Source organism: Nymphalis io, chromosome 17 (genome assembly GCF_905147045.1).
Source record: "Nymphalis io chromosome 17, ilAglIoxx1.1, whole genome shotgun sequence".
Lineage (NCBI taxonomy): Eukaryota > Metazoa > Arthropoda > Insecta > Lepidoptera > Nymphalidae > Nymphalis > Nymphalis io.
In genome coordinates, this window is record NC_065904.1 from 9,216,063 (window position 1) to 9,231,967 (window position 15,905).

Consider the following 15,905-nt stretch of genomic DNA (forward strand, 5'->3'; position numbering starts at 1 on the left):
TTATTAATTACTTACATTTATGGATTAAGCGTAAGAGGAGTAATCTATTTACGAGAAATTATATTTCGATTGTCGGAATACGAACTATGCTTTAAAGTTTCTTTTTGTTTTAAAATTTTGTGTGGTTGTGATGTATTTAACTTTAATTAGAATTCAGTGAAAAAATACTGCTGGTTTTCATCTAAATTGTCATGGATATTTTTTTTTTCTATTGCTTTATAATATTTCTAATAAGTGGTTTGATTTTGGATAGTGTATAAAATCTTATTTATATATATCATTTGTCTGTTAATTTAGTTTTCTGTGCTTCACATACCTCTTTAATTTTTACTTTTGACAATTATACAATTTATAAAAAACGATCTTCAATGTTTATATCCAATAACATTTTATCTCTAGACACATTGCTCTTCAATACATACTTTAAAATTTTCCTCAATTATCAAGTTTGTTTATTAAACATGAATTATGAAACTGTTGTTGCAAGAAAGAGATGCAAACGTATAAGTACTCCTTTGTAAATGAAAAAAAGCCTCAAATTATAATAAAAAAATTGATTCTTTGAAATTAAACTTCTTTGGGTGCGATGAGAGTATTTCAAGGTCGAATATGATAAAACGTTTCTACTCAAAACGTTATGAAATGAAACGTTTCTGATGCATAAATGAAGGATAACAAGCAGAGATGTATGCGGTTTTTTAATGTGCCTATCGTGTTTAGTTATAATATGTTATTGAATATTCTTAATAAATAAACTTATTGTATTATATTTAATGAAATGTATCTTCAAACTATATTAATAATCTTTTAATGACAATGTTCATGTAAAACCAACGCACTCCTTACAACTAAGAACGCAATTAGATTGCATCGACACAACCTAGATTACTTAAAATGTAAAAATATAATTATAAAATAATCCATTTACAAATAATATATGTATAAATTGCATTAATAAATGAATATCTTAATGGACGGGTTTTATTTTCTAATAATATCTACATTTGGATATAATTCTTATATTATTAAAAATATATTTAACAAAGTCTTCTTGCGATTATAAAAAAAACTGGAATGTTCTAAATTGTAATAAATTTCTACACATCTATAATGGACAATATATTAGTTCTATATTTAAATTGACGGGTTACCCATTTTCATTATAATTTGTGGAAAATCTTAGTATAACAAATTATATTTAGCTTTTTATTTATAACTTTTTTGTAAAGTCCAGTTTATTTGCAATAGTTGAACATTACATCCATGTCATATAATCTTTCATTATGGAAAAAGGGAAAATTAATTTAAATATTTGGGAGCTTGGATATATTTTTTATATTATTTCATCCAATTCAATAGAACAAAAACATTGGTACCAATTCGTGATAGTATAAGTTTTGATTTCATTTTTAAGTTCAAAGCTAGTCGCTTTTCTAAATTGTTGTTTTAATCTAATTCCTCTTGCTACTGTTGATGAGATATTTGCAACAGTGAGTCAGGAGATGTTTTTCCTTTTCCGTTGAACCGTTCTGATGGATCGCTGTTGGTCCATTTCGTTCCCTCGTGTAGATGTCTAAGCCATATTGACCTAGAAATATAGTCATGTTTTATCGAAATATTTATTAATTGGTTATCGCTGTGTCAAAAATTGTATTAAAATGGTAGCTTTACGTTTAAGTTTTGTAAAATGGAGATAAGGTAGTCTAGTGTTGTTGACAAATATCTGCATAAAATTTGATAAATTTATAGAAATCCATTTAATTTGTAAGACAATTTGTAATTCACAATAAGCGTGCTTTCAATTCTATTACTCTCATACTATGGGATGGGATGGCAATCCTACACTCCTGGAAAGAGAATAAGCGCAGGTCTTAATGCTTTACGTGCTTTTCATTTCGAAGTACGGAAGTATGACACCGTCAACTCAACTAGGTGCTATTATTAAGAATTTTTAGACGCGAAACGTTATACAGTGTAACCTCAATATAACAAAATTGAAGGGAATTAAAAAATCTTCGTTTTACCAAGTACCTAATTTGTTACAATGAGGTTTGTTATATAGAGGTTAGGTTACTCTACGATGCGTTATTACAAGAAAAAAAAAACTTGTACGTTTACATACTTAATGATTTATTATTTCTCTCGCCATTGTAACTGTCAAACTAACAACAGTGACAAACAAAAGTGCTTACGTTACTTGGCATCAAACAACAATGATTGTCTTACGAAAAAATTAACTTGTCTGAAACCTGTCGAGACATTAATTATTTAGGAATTGAACGTGAATTATTGATTTGATACGTTATGTATAGGTTATAAGTTGACAAAATTCGTTAAATAGACGTAACTTAAATACTTATTACGTATGGAAAATACTACGATGTATAAAATTCTATGTAATGGATGATAACTCATTATAAAGAGATTTCTAACAAATGTATTCGTTATGGACAGGTATATTTTGTATTGGCTCTTATGGGCAGTTCTAGAGGATTTCGAAGAATTTGTTAAACCGAGGGAATCGTTACATTGAGGCTATTTATATTAAGGTTGCACTGTATTAACTTATCATATTATTATTATCATACCTTCTTCGGGAAATGTAATATAGAAAGTGACGATATCGTCCGACACGTTCTGCTGCACGTATTTCGAGAGTCGCTTCTCGTCTACTCCGTTCTTGTGAAGGGTCGCCATGAAGTCCGCCAGAGGACGTGACATACGGAACTGGATCTCAAGTTCTCGACCCGCGAATACTAATGCCTCCTGGAATTTTTTGTGAATGTGATGTTTGGAAAAACTTAAAACGATCTATATCTATGTGTTAAATAATTGTGGGATTTTACCTGATGAGTGATGGGAACCAGTCCAAAGAGTCTTGTAGCTTTGGTCGGACCCCATTCGCCGCTTGCACAATCTGGTAATGGTACCATGACGGTCTGAAGTTCCGCGCAACATATCTATAAAGATATGTAGCAAGTTATAATGCGGACATTTTAAATGGTTGAAAAAGGTATCTTAATATTCTATTAAGGAAATAATTTATTCTTGGTTTATTTAAATATATTTGAATCTTGTACGATATGTCTTCATATTTTCTATCGTTGATTCGTCATAACATCGAGATAAATTGCTATGTAAAATAAAATAAATACAGGAAGACACAAACTAATGGCGAAAGTGTTTAAATTAATAATTATGCACACCTTTCTTATCACTAGATACTTATTCCCATTTTTCTTATTATTTCTTATTATTTATTATTAGGTCTAGGCTTAACTTGAAATAAAAACTAAAAAGGGACTACTCATTATAAGGAATTCGTATGTTTTTTCTCTGTTGTTCAGCCTTATGACGTATCCTTTGAGTGTCTTAAATAAAATTACTGATTGTATGTTGGTGGATTTAAAAAGTTGACTAGATGTTTATTAATTCCTCTGAGATGATTAAACTTGAACTTGAACACACAATAAAGAGACAAACTCTTACCTTAAACTTGCAAACACTCTTAAATTTCATCGGTTCGCCTGTGAGGTACTCGCGAGGAGTCACCGCGTTGGCGAAGATGTCCAGTAAGAAGGCGCCGCTGCACGGAGCGTGCACTCGGAAGGATACCACATTGCCTACCACTGACTAAAAAAAATACGTATACTTTTTAATACAGATTATATCCATAACTTTTGATTGCAATAATATGTATTATTGCATTGCATTGCATGTTATGATTGCAGTAATAATAATCTATCTAAGGAAGACCTCAATTTGTACGCTTGAAAGTGTAAAATTGCTTATTCATACTTGGAATACGGTACATTTACCTACACAGCCCTTTACAAGGGTACAACTTAAGCTTATAGACATTTATTCCTCAAAAACACAAAAAACAGTCTCTTACATGAGAAATGTTTACAATTTTAATAACTTCTCCTAATCAGCTTATTATTAATTATCATTATTCATTAGGAAAATTACTAAATGTATTTATGTGAAAATGTATTTTGTAGCTATATGTGTTTGATATACTAATAAAAAATATCTCAGCTCTGGAATATTACAGTGTATATCTGACTAAAGATTTCGAATAAATTAATGTTGTTACCTGCATAACGAATCTTTTCAGGCTCACACCATCAAAGCCATCTCCCTCCGTGTCGTAAAATTTGAGGTTGTAGTGGAAGATCAGCGAGCTTTGCATGTGTGCCGGCATTGCTATGCGCATAGTCGCCGCACCTACACAGTCATCCATCAGTATTTAATAATGATTCAATAGTTTTTATTTTTATTTTAAATGTCAGTGGAGAATTGAATCCTGGTACTCACCAGTCGAATCAGTGTACATAACAGCTTTAGTGTTAGGGTCACTGAAGTAGAGACCGTAGCGGAAGAACAGTGACCTGACGAACGGCAGTTCTTCAAAGTCATGCAACGTTATGGGTGTCTTTAGCAATTGCCAGTCTGGCTGGAGCGGGTAGAACTCGTAGATGAATTCTCTTGGATCGGTCAGGAAGTAATGATCGTCGTATTCATATCTAAACAAATTAATAAAGATTTAATTTAATGAATAAAATATTTATTATGCTAAAGATATGATTTTATTTATTTAAACATTTTACAATAGAGTCAGAAATTAATCAAGCGGAAGGTACACAGAAAATACACATATAAAATGCCTCATACCTTAAGCTATCACTCTTCCCTCTATTTCCTGGTTTAGGAGCATCTTTAGCGTTCACTAAATGCCGAGCTCCCCAATTGCACTGCACGAAACGCCAAGCACCCGCCACATATACTGCGTTCCAGGAGTTACGGAACCGGTTGTCCTCAAAACGGACGCCGGGTTGGTAGCCCGCTGATTTACTGTATCCTTTGATAACAACGCAATGAAGACCTGCGTAACTGTAAAAACAAGGATATGATATTGTAAATCGGTAATATTTAAGTTCATAATTTCTAATCCCTAATAAAGGCCACATAACTCATTATATAGACATTGTTTGTTAACTGCCTTCAAGAATTCTGCGACAGCAAACTAAACCAGTAATATAATCGATCAATATAGCGATGAAAAAAGTATAATTATATACATAAGTTTAGGTACACATATTTTCGATAAAAATAATATTTTACCTGCACAATCTCTTAAACAGAACATGGTAACTTTCTGTGCCGTGCTTAATCCCTCTGAGTAGACCAAGTGGCGAATCTCCTCTTAAATTGTCATCAAACTGGATATTGTTTAAGTTCTTCACTGTGATCCAGCGGAATATCGTACGAGCCTTCTCTACGTCACTTGCACATCTCCCTACTAATTGTCGGACGAGGTCAGTAAAGGTCTTTTGGTCTTCTTGCGCCACCTAACATTGAAACATAAAAGAATACAATATTCTTAATTCAATTCCTATTGCTTATGCTTAAGTTATGTGACTAATTGTATATTTATAATATATAGTGAGCAGTAAACGAATAATTATTATTTATTGTTATTTAAATGATATATCGTTCAGTTCTTAAGTAATACCTAATAAGTAATATTACAATCATTTTAAGTTTATTAGCCAATCCTTAACGTTTTTATGGTAGCTATAAAATTTCGGAGAGTTAACTCCAGCTTTCGAAACGCAGATGTTAATAAGTTAAATTAGTTAATTAAGTCTAATTAGTCTTTAAGATTAACTAACTCGACTTTACGCAATAGGCGACTAATCTGATCAAGAGTGTCTGATATTTAGAACGAATATTAAATTTGACTTTAATCATCATATCAGGCGGAAAGAATTAATTAGTATGTATGTACTTACCGAGATGGCAATCTTATCAACATCTGCAAATTCCGCCGGATCTGTATAAATATGGAATTTAGAAACTAGAGGAGGTTGTGGTGCTGGAGCTCGAGCTGGGTAAGGAGGTGCTTCTTCCCCATCTAAGTAGAGTGATGACGCCGCCATGTACTCTGATCTTCGTTCTTGTATGAGCTCCATCATCTCGTGGCTTTGCTTCTCAACTAGGGCTGCTGTTGCTGCCCTGGTGGTGTCAATAATTTAAGTTATTGTAACAGATGTGAGAAAGGCTGTGTTCACATTTCTTGCTTATTTTTTATTAGGTAACCACGGTTTGAGTATACCTACTCAAAATATGTGCCTAAGCAATTTATGGTTCCTTAGCACGAGTGTTAACTGAGACAAGATGAGTATAAATCACAAGTTTGTATACAATATTTTTAACCGTAACCGTAACCGTAACAGCCTGTGAATGTCCCACTGCTGGGCTAAAGGCCTCCTCTCCTCTTTTTGAGGAGAAGGTTTGGAGCTTATTCCACCACGCTGCTCCAATATAAAAACAATATTTCTATGGCAGAAGAAAAAGGAAAATCTTAGGTTTACATATGTAATGCGATTTTTCTAAGAGATTTGTTTTGTTTTATAATACAATTACATTCAACTTAACTAAGATTAAAAAGCCATTTTTTCGGAAACCCATACTGAATAACATAAATTTTAGATCTCGACCAATGGTGTGTAAAAAGTTAGTTAAAGTTATTTATTTATGCCGTACTTTTTGCCATATTATATATTTTCAACATTACACCTATGTGATATTATACAATACAAATTTTTAGAAAAAGTATACCCAGTAGTAGCCTGTAAATGTCCCACTCCTGGGGAAGGCATCTTCTCCTCGTGAATAGAACGATTAAGAATTTTTCTTCCACATTAGTCTATACTCATGTGGCTGAATTTGTTCTGACACATGTCGGGTTTTCTCAGGATGTTTACCTTCACCGTTGAGCTCGAGATGAATATAAACACAAATTAAGCACATGAAAACTCAGTGGTGCTTGCCCGGGTTTGAACCCATGATCATCGGTTAAGATTCACATTTTCTAGCTACTTTATCAATTTTAAGGTGCAACAAAGAAAATAACATTTGGACCAGTGAGTTAGTTCAATAACGGGTAATTTAAATTTTATCACGTTCGACCGACTTTGCGACAATGCAAAAATTCATATGCACCGTTCTACGAAATCATTAAAATTTGATTATATTTTTTATCAGATTTAAAAAGTAATAAAACAAATTAGACCGTTAGTTTATATTTCTTGTAATCTGATATTCCATTCAAAGTAATATTCTCATGCGTTTTATTAAACATCCGGTTTTGTAAATGAGTTGTAAACGAAAGTAGCGACTCACTGCGTCGCGCCTCTTTTGACTGGCCGTCGATGATAGTGCCATTTTTTACTTGAACGAGCTTGTTTAAATGTTAAACGTGATGTAAGTTTATTTTCTCTTTATTAAATATTGATTATATTTAAATCACTGATTACGTTGCTTTGTGATGGAGAAGAAATTACTATTTGAATATGAAACTTGGGATATTTGACCGTAGTGTGATGTCGTAAACGTTTAATGTCATATTTGTCATTACTATTTGTAATATTTTTTTCACCTTTCGTGTTCCAACATTTTTCTTGTTAAACTTTCTTTCTTCTTATCTCTTCGGAGTGTCATGTTCTTTTCGAGGTCGGCTCTCTCCTGCTGATGGCGCAGGGTGAGGGCGCCGATCTCTGCGTCAGGTCTCCGCTTCTTAACTTGCATTTCTTGCTGGAATCTGTTTGTAAGCCTTTCTAATTCTCTTTCCCATTCATCCTAAAACAGACGTACTTATTAGCTTCGTTATTATAACATTATCATGAAATCAATATTAACATTGAGTTAAAGATAGTGGGATTGTTTGTACATGTTAAAGGGGACTTAGGTAATAAACTTTATGCAAAGCAAACTATATCGTTATATGCAATCAATAATTTCTTTCTCAATAATTGGCACTGACAAGCAAATACCGACCTAAATACTCTCGAACATTGGTTCGAATAAAAGCATCATTCAATCGATTTTTGGAAACCTGAATTATTTAAATTGTCTCTGGACATACAGGGCATAAATAATGATGTTATTACCTAATCAAAGGACTATTGAGTTTAATGAACAAATTGGTAGCTGATTAAAATATTATTGAACTCTAATTTGGTAATGTACATGCGATAATTTGGAGTAAACTTATTTTTGACAACATTATAATAATAAATACCTGTATTTCTTCTCTTATTCTTCTATTTTCTTCTTCGCGATGTTTCGAGAATTTTCTGTACAAATCGTCTTCTTCCTGTCTATGTTTCATTTCTAATTTTGTTTGTTCATCTCGATCCTGAAACAAGAATAATATTATTTATAGGTTTTTTTATTAATATACGTATGAATAAACAGTGTAAAAGATAGACAAATATATATACAGATAATACAGTTATCATCATTTTTTGGATAAAGGCTTAGTACAAATTGTGATCCATAATAAATTACAGAAATGTCAACGTTTTGTAATAAGCTACTCGCTTTTTAATAAATGATGTATATATTAATTACAATTTAAACAAACAGTACAGACATTTCCAAGTTTTCTATCAAGGTCACACAACCCGTTTTGTTTAAAGAATAAATATGCCAATAGGTTGACACTAAATAATTAAATAATTCCCAACCAACTAGATAAAGACTTTAGAGCGGAAAGTGTCGTTGATATTGCGATTAATTGTAAATATTTATAAATTTGTAATTATTTTTCATGTTATTGAAGCTTCAACAAACATTTTTAACATTAGAGTAAGTAGTTAAAAAAGCTACACACAAAAGCTAAGCAAGGAAGGCGAAAATATAAACTTCAACCTGATTACATCATTATCAATTTGACACATTGTATTTTATATGATATTATACTTACAATGTTTCAAAATAATGTAGGTTTTACACCATGAAATATATGTCACACTAAATGCGATATTAACACGACTTCCGTGACGAAAGGTTACTTGCAAACAATTAGGTATCTAGAGTGTGAAATTTTAACGAAACAGTTCTTGCTAAACTTCGTAGAACAGTTCCATTCTACTATCTATTGCGAATTGTTTCTAACTATTTATTGTATTCATATAAACGAGCAAAGATGGAGTGTTTATAATACGTGAACCTTAATCGACGATCGGAGATTCAAACCAAGAATGATTTTTCATATGCTCAAATTTACTGGTGGTAGGGCTTTGTGCAAGCTCGTCTGGGTAGGTACCACCCACTCATCAGATATTCTACGGCAAAACAGCAATACTTGATATTGTTGTGTTCCGGTTTGAAGGGTGAGTGAGCCAGTGTAATTACAGGCACAAGGGACATAAAATCTTAGTTCCCAAGGTTGGTGGCGCATTGGCTATAAGCGATGGTTGACATTTCTTACAATGCCAATGTCTAAGGGCGTTTCGTGACCACTTACCATCAGGTGGCCCATATGCTCGTCCACCTTCCTATTCTATATAAAAAAAAAAATTGTGCTTATAGTGTTCACTAAAAATGATAAAATTACACTGCACAGGCTTAGATATAAATTAATAGATTAAAAAAAATTATATTTGAAGGTCTCAATCTACTTATCGGTTTTTTTTAAAATAAATAGGTCCCAAATGAACGATTGATGATTACTACGATTCTTATTTCAAAATCTTAATTTTGTAAAAATACAAACAACTATCTGCAGATACTTGTTTGTATTTTAGTCAACAGACATAGTTTTAGGGTAATTTTTTTTTTTTTGTGTATTGCTATTATATTGACCTTAAGTGTTACCACTCGGGGTTCGCGTATTCAGACATCCAACATATTTTTAGGAAAGTACCCCGGGCCACTTGAACAGTGAGTGATTGGTAATACATCAAATTGAAGATGGTCCAGCATATTGAACACTCAAATGGGAATTATTACCGAAGTCATTAGTATTACTTAAACAATAATAGCAGCGCGATCTAAAATATGTGCAGCGCCATCTATTGATCGAAAGATTAAAAGTTATTATAATGTAGGCAGTATTTTATGACCAATAACAATAAAGTAATCATTAAACATGTGTTGTATTTGGCTTACAATTAATGTAAGCCAAATACAACACATATTTGCAAGTGTCTAGTTATCATAAATAATTCTGCAATTTATCATATTAGTATTCTCAGGGCACTTATACGATTTGATAATTTCAGTATAATCTAAAATTTTACATAACATGTATTTGATACTAGTTACGGAATAATTCTGTCTAAGAAATGATTTATGTTGTGGGAACGCGCTGTGAGTAATTCAAATAACCTTTAACATAATATAATGGTTACATCGCTTTGTCGCTGTTTCCGGCACTATGGGAACGTGTAACAGCAGTTACATTCCATATCGGATGAATCCTGCGACGTCATATTATACAGGTTTATATGAAATATAGGAACAGTTTTGCGATCTCCGTTCGCTTGATTATCGATATACATATGTATGGGCCATTGAATATTCTCACTATTTTGGTATTTCGTCTATCTAACTTATGTACATAGTTTTATAGGCTATAAATCCAGGTCAAGCTCACAAAAATAATCATTAACAATGGTCATTTCTTAATCATTTATTTTTATGATTAAATTCATTATTATTATAATAAAATAAAGGTAAGTCAATATTTATTTAATTATTTATCGAAATATTCACCAAAAATTAAGTAATTTATAATCTGTGGTTATTATTACAAATAGCGTTTGATGGGGCTGATGTACAAAATCTTTTAAATAAAAGTAATGATAGGGCTGTAAATATTGCTATATTTTGCACTGTGTAAGATTGAAAGATTAAATGAAGTTTCTTATACAAAAAAAATTGAAAGTCTACAAGATACTTTTATGGCCATTAAGCTACGCCGAACGTTATGGCTATATTTTTTTCCGTTCTATTTATTATTTATTTATTATTCTAGTCATATTTCACTGTTTCGTTGCTCATGTCTTCGCGCACACAGTCCTTTTACCTATTTTATGTCTTCTTTCTTACCTTGTAATTACTTAATTAAGTGATACTTCCATTTAATCTTTGTAGTGATGTAATTATACATATTTTACTATTGAACTTAAAATGATATTTATGATTATGTATTATTTCAGTTTTGTAGTAATAATAGCTAATTTATTTATTGCCGTGATTATAATATTGATAATAGCGTAAAACTCTTATCTTATTATTAATCCAAATAATACGTATTAATCATTACTTTTTGTAAAAAAAATACATTTTAGGTTAATTTATGTATCATTTATATTAATAAATAGCTTAAAACAACATTTAATATTTTGTATTAAATTTACATAAACGTATTACAAGTAAGTACTATATACGGAAATTTTAAATTATGTTTTTACGTATGAGACTTTGACTCATTATGAAAATTATGACTACGTCACATTGGCACCTGTGTCGCCCCCTCGTGGCGGTCATCGAAAGTGATGGAAGTCATTCACCTTTTGATTGTTTGATATAATACGACCGTCTGTTCGCCGGTACGTGCCGAGCTCTCTCGATATAATTAATTTCAAATATTCTATTGTATATCGCTTGTTCAAGGATTATTGGGTGATGAATTGATATGTAAATAAATATGAATAAGCATGCACAGTTGCACACACATCCGTGTATAAGCTCTGTTTTGCTTCAAGTATGGAAGCCGCTGCAGGAAGGTGTTGTCCAGAAAGATAACTTTAAAGTTTATTAAGATCTGAGTAGTATTTATATTTCATTTCACCATAATTACGTACGTTCTATTATTAAATTTTGAAATAGAATGTTATTTTCTGGCAAACACATCCCAGTTCTAAACTTAATTAATAACATTTGTAGAAATTATACCTGTTCGTATTTTTAAACTAGTAGTCTATAGTTTATACGAGTTTTAATTCATTCATTACACTAAAAACTTACGTCATCGCCGCCGTAACTAGGGCGTGTTATTTTATTTGCAATTTTATATGCGTTTAGCGTCGGTAAAACAAAAAGCGTGCCATTGTCATTTACTTTACTGCATATTATTATGCAAAGATAGTATAAGACGTGGATTGTTTGATAATTTTACGCGTATGTAAATAATAAAACAACGCGTTAACAATTCACAATTGTTTAATTATTCGAATTTTTATCATCGAGGGTCAACTCGCTTGACGAAACTGTAGTCATACAACGTACAACTTAATCGTTCTGATAACTGTTATTACATTATCGTCAGTAGCGAGAAACAAACTCGCGCTTCGGTCGTGTTTAATGCATGTATTTTTAACGCGAAAATGCTTAAATTAGTAAAAGGTTTACGGCGGTTGAATGTAAAGTGCCGGCAGTACAGTTATGCTACAGTGATAGGAAGTGAGCCAAACAGAAATGATCCTTACTATCAAGAAAATAAGACAAAAATGGAAGAACTTGTCGAGGAGCTACGTCTGAAAACAAATGACGCTATCAAAGGCGGCCCTGAGGAGGCGGTAAAAAGGCACACGGCGAGGGGAAAATTACTAGTAAGAGACAGGATTAACCGGTTAGTCGACGAAGGAAGCGACGTTTTAGAACTAAGCACATTGGCCGCCACTGATATGTACAAAGGTCAGGTGCCGAGCGCCGGCATCGTTACTGCTATCGGTAAAGTTCAAGGTCGGGACTGCATGATTGTTGCGAACGACGCTACCGTTAAAGGAGGAACTTATTTTCCTATCACCGTCAAGAAACACTTAAGAGCTCAGGCAATTGCACAGGAATGCCGGCTTCCTTGCATTTATCTCGTTGACTCGGGTGGAGCTCATTTACCTGACCAAGCGGATGTATTTCCGGATAGAGAACACTTCGGCAGGATATTTTATAATCAAGCAAATATGTCTTCAGAAGGTATACCACAAATATCCGTTGTAATGGGATCTTGTACGGCTGGCGGTGCATATATTCCGAGTATGTCTGACGAAAGTATTATAATTAAGAACCAAGGTACAATTTTCTTGGCCGGCCCACCATTAGTGAAGGCGGCTACAGGTGAATCAGTTTCAGCCGAGGATCTAGGAGGTGCTGACTTACATTGTCGTCAATCCGGAGTAACTGACCATTATGCTCAAGATGATGAGCATGCATTACACTTGGCTAGGAATGTCGTTGCAAACCTAAACTGGAATAATGATCAAAGAGTGAGAGTGTATAGTCCAAAAGTCGATAATCCACTACATGATATTGAGGATCTACATGGTATTGTGGGGGCTAATATACAAAGGCCTTTTGACATCCGTGAAGTAATTGCTAGAGTAGTTGATGGCAGTAGATTCCATGAATTTAAACAACTATATGGCGAGACATTAGTATGTGGATTCGCGTCTATATATGGACATGCTGTGGGCGTCATCGGTAATAATGGAGTGTTACAATCGGAAGCTGCTTTAAAAGGTTCGCATTTCATTCAACTTTGTGCTGCTCGGAAAATACCTTTATTGTTCCTTCAAAATATCACTGGATTTATGGTAGGTAGGGAGGCCGAAGCTGGTGGGATTGCAAAGAATGGCGCAAAAATGGTAACAGCTGTAAGCTGTTTCAAAGGGCCTAAGATAACCGTTATAGTAGGCGGTAGTTTTGGGGCAGGTAATTACGGTATGTGTGGTAGAGCCTACTCTCCAAGTTTCTTGTACATGTGGCCGAATGCCAGAATTTCTGTAATGGGAGGACCTCAAGCCGCTACCGTTCTTTCGTTAGTAGCTAAAGAGAAGGCTAATAGAGATGGCAAAACCTGGACAGATGAAGACGAGAGAAAAGTTAGAGGACCTTTAGAAGCTCAATTTGAAAAAGAAGGTCGGCCATATTATAGTACGGCTCGGCTTTGGGATGACGGTATAGTGGCTCCGAGAGATACACGAAAAGTTATAGGACTTAGTTTATCAGTTGCTTTGAACGCTCCATTCAGAGACAGTAAATTCGGTGTTTTCAGAATGTGAAAATGATAAGTTTGAAGGACAAGTTTAAATGTGTGATAAAGAGTGCTATTTATGATAACACTGTTTCGAAGTGGTAATTCTGTTACAATTTAATGAATCTTGATTTGTTTAATGATTACGTTTATCAGTGTTGATAGCAGTATCGCAGTCATTATTTTTATTTAAGAATAAAAAAATACAAACTGTTCACAATATTCGAATAAACAAATTGGATATTAATGAAATATATATATTTTATCGTATTCCGTTTCACAGTAAATTATACAACAACTATTATAAAAGTCAAAGTTTCATTCCGGACTATTAGATAACTTTAGTCTCAAACACAACACTTTTATTAAGGATATTCGTCTCATTAATCAATTTGGATCAATCTGTTTTGGAAACAACATGGCAAATAAATTTCAACTTTACTGTGTAAGTAATAAAATTTAGTTTAAATCGACGGTAAGCAGGGCACGTTTAGAAAGAACAACATAATTACATCGAGAACAATAGTGCGATAAAAACAATATCCGCCTCTTATTAATATGTAAATTAATACGACCTGTGAATACAGCTTGTTGGGTTCACGTATTTTTAATACACAGCTAATTTAGGAACAGTATCAATTGTTGTTTTTATGACTGTTGTAATGAAAGTGATTGAGTTATCTAAATCTTATATATAGAAAAGTATGTTAGTATATCTGATTGAGATTGAGAGGCTTCGAGACCGTTTGACCGATTGCCATAAAAGTTGGCACATATATGTATTTTTTATGGAGAAGGTTTATACACTATCCGTTTTGATGTGATTTTTTTGAGTTGGCGCTATAGCACATGAACTTCTACAGCGTTCAAGTGATCGCCGTAAAAAAAATATTAAACATGTTTTTTATTTGTATTTAAATATATTTTCGTTCGTATATTATTATACGTTTAAGTATCGTTCATCTGATTGAGTTGTTACTTTTTAAAGTTGTTATTAACAATTGCGTGTAGGTTTCCGGTATAGGAACATCAAAGTAAAATAGGGTGCGCGAGAGTCAAGTAATGCAACGCATGGCGGGCGTTAGCTATTTTATTTAGATATTCCGTGTTATATCGACAAGTTCACTGTAGACAGTATATTTATTTATGTAAATAAAGTTAATATATATGCATTTACGATGCTTTCAAATAAAAAGTAAGTGTCTTTTATTTAATCTGATCGTTACGCTTCACCGATAGATAACAATATTATTCTTAGACATTTAATTTAATATCACCTAATGAATATTCTAACAGTTGTAAACTATATATGTTTTTAAATACATGGTCAACTTACATCACTCGACATTAATAAATGCCACAACAACGCACATTCATCATATATCTTGCAGTACATTTTACGCTTTCCAATCTTAGCCGCACGCGCAGTTTTTGCCACATGCATTCTTTATAAGAAATCCTTCACTAGTAGCTATTAAGAGAGTAAATTGCCGATTTGTATGCCGAATGAACATCGGTGGCGATCTGTTTTTGTTTGTCTTTGTCTGTGCTGTAATCATTCTTCGAGAAAATTCCCATCGAATTCTAATTGGTTTAGACATTACATTGCCTTATAATTTTGAGTGGAGTTGGTTTAGTGGATAGAATCTTAACCGAACATCGTGACTTCAAATCCAGGGTGGCTGCGCTAAATTTTTGATGCGTTTAATCTTTGTTTATAGTTCATCGTGCTCAGCGGTGAAAGAAAACATTGTAAGAATGTGTCACATGAAATTAAATATATAAACTGTAATTTTATTTACTAATCACCACTGAAAACGTGCCAGAATATTAAATAATTTTTTATTTTTTATTTTTTTCATTTATGTTACATATAATTTAATAAAAAGTTTAAAATCAATAGTGTTAAAGTGAACTCTAGGAATACGCAACACATATTGATAATTATCATTCAATGTGTGTCATAGCAATTGTCTATCAAGCAATTGCAAATAAATACTAAACGATACTATTTATATAAAGGTATTTATTAAAAATCGCCTAGTGCATATCTCTGACAGGATATTTGCTTATT

General features: G+C 32.7%; 2 protein-coding genes across 8 annotated transcripts in view; one reads left to right on the forward strand and one right to left on the reverse strand.

Annotated features, from left to right (window-relative positions):
* Window positions 1–168: 168 nt before the first annotated feature.
* LOC126774665 (hillarin) overlaps window positions 169–15,905 on the reverse strand; it is a 56,041-nt gene continuing 40,304 nt past the window's right edge. For all 7 annotated transcript variants that reach the window (XM_050496189.1, XM_050496193.1, XM_050496192.1 and 4 more), the window contains exons 5-15: window positions 8,090–8,206; window positions 7,448–7,647; window positions 5,799–6,021; window positions 5,128–5,354; window positions 4,678–4,896; window positions 4,321–4,529; window positions 4,100–4,230; window positions 3,490–3,633; window positions 2,847–2,960; window positions 2,589–2,766; window positions 169–1,588 (exon numbers count right to left, since the gene is read on the reverse strand). In XM_050496189.1, coding sequence (XP_050352146.1) covers window positions 1,452–1,588; window positions 2,589–2,766; window positions 2,847–2,960; window positions 3,490–3,633; window positions 4,100–4,230; window positions 4,321–4,529; window positions 4,678–4,896; window positions 5,128–5,354; window positions 5,799–6,021; window positions 7,448–7,647; window positions 8,090–8,206 — 1,899 coding nt within the window. In that variant the 3' untranslated portion in view covers window positions 169–1,451. The remainder of the gene's footprint in view (window positions 1,589–2,588; window positions 2,767–2,846; window positions 2,961–3,489; window positions 3,634–4,099; window positions 4,231–4,320; window positions 4,530–4,677; window positions 4,897–5,127; window positions 5,355–5,798; window positions 6,022–7,447; window positions 7,648–8,089; window positions 8,207–15,905) is intronic.
* LOC126774673 (probable methylcrotonoyl-CoA carboxylase beta chain, mitochondrial) lies at window positions 12,140–15,012 on the forward strand. The gene has a single exon (XM_050496207.1). The coding sequence runs from the start codon at window positions 12,186–12,188 to the stop codon at window positions 13,857–13,859; it is 1,674 nt and encodes a 557-aa protein (XP_050352164.1). The 5' UTR covers window positions 12,140–12,185; the 3' UTR covers window positions 13,860–15,012.

Excerpts from the sequence above, each read along its gene's own strand:
- LOC126774673 (XM_050496207.1), top strand. The coding sequence starts at position 12,186 with ATGCTTAAATTAGTAAAAGGTTTACGGCGGTTGAATGTAAAGTGCCGG.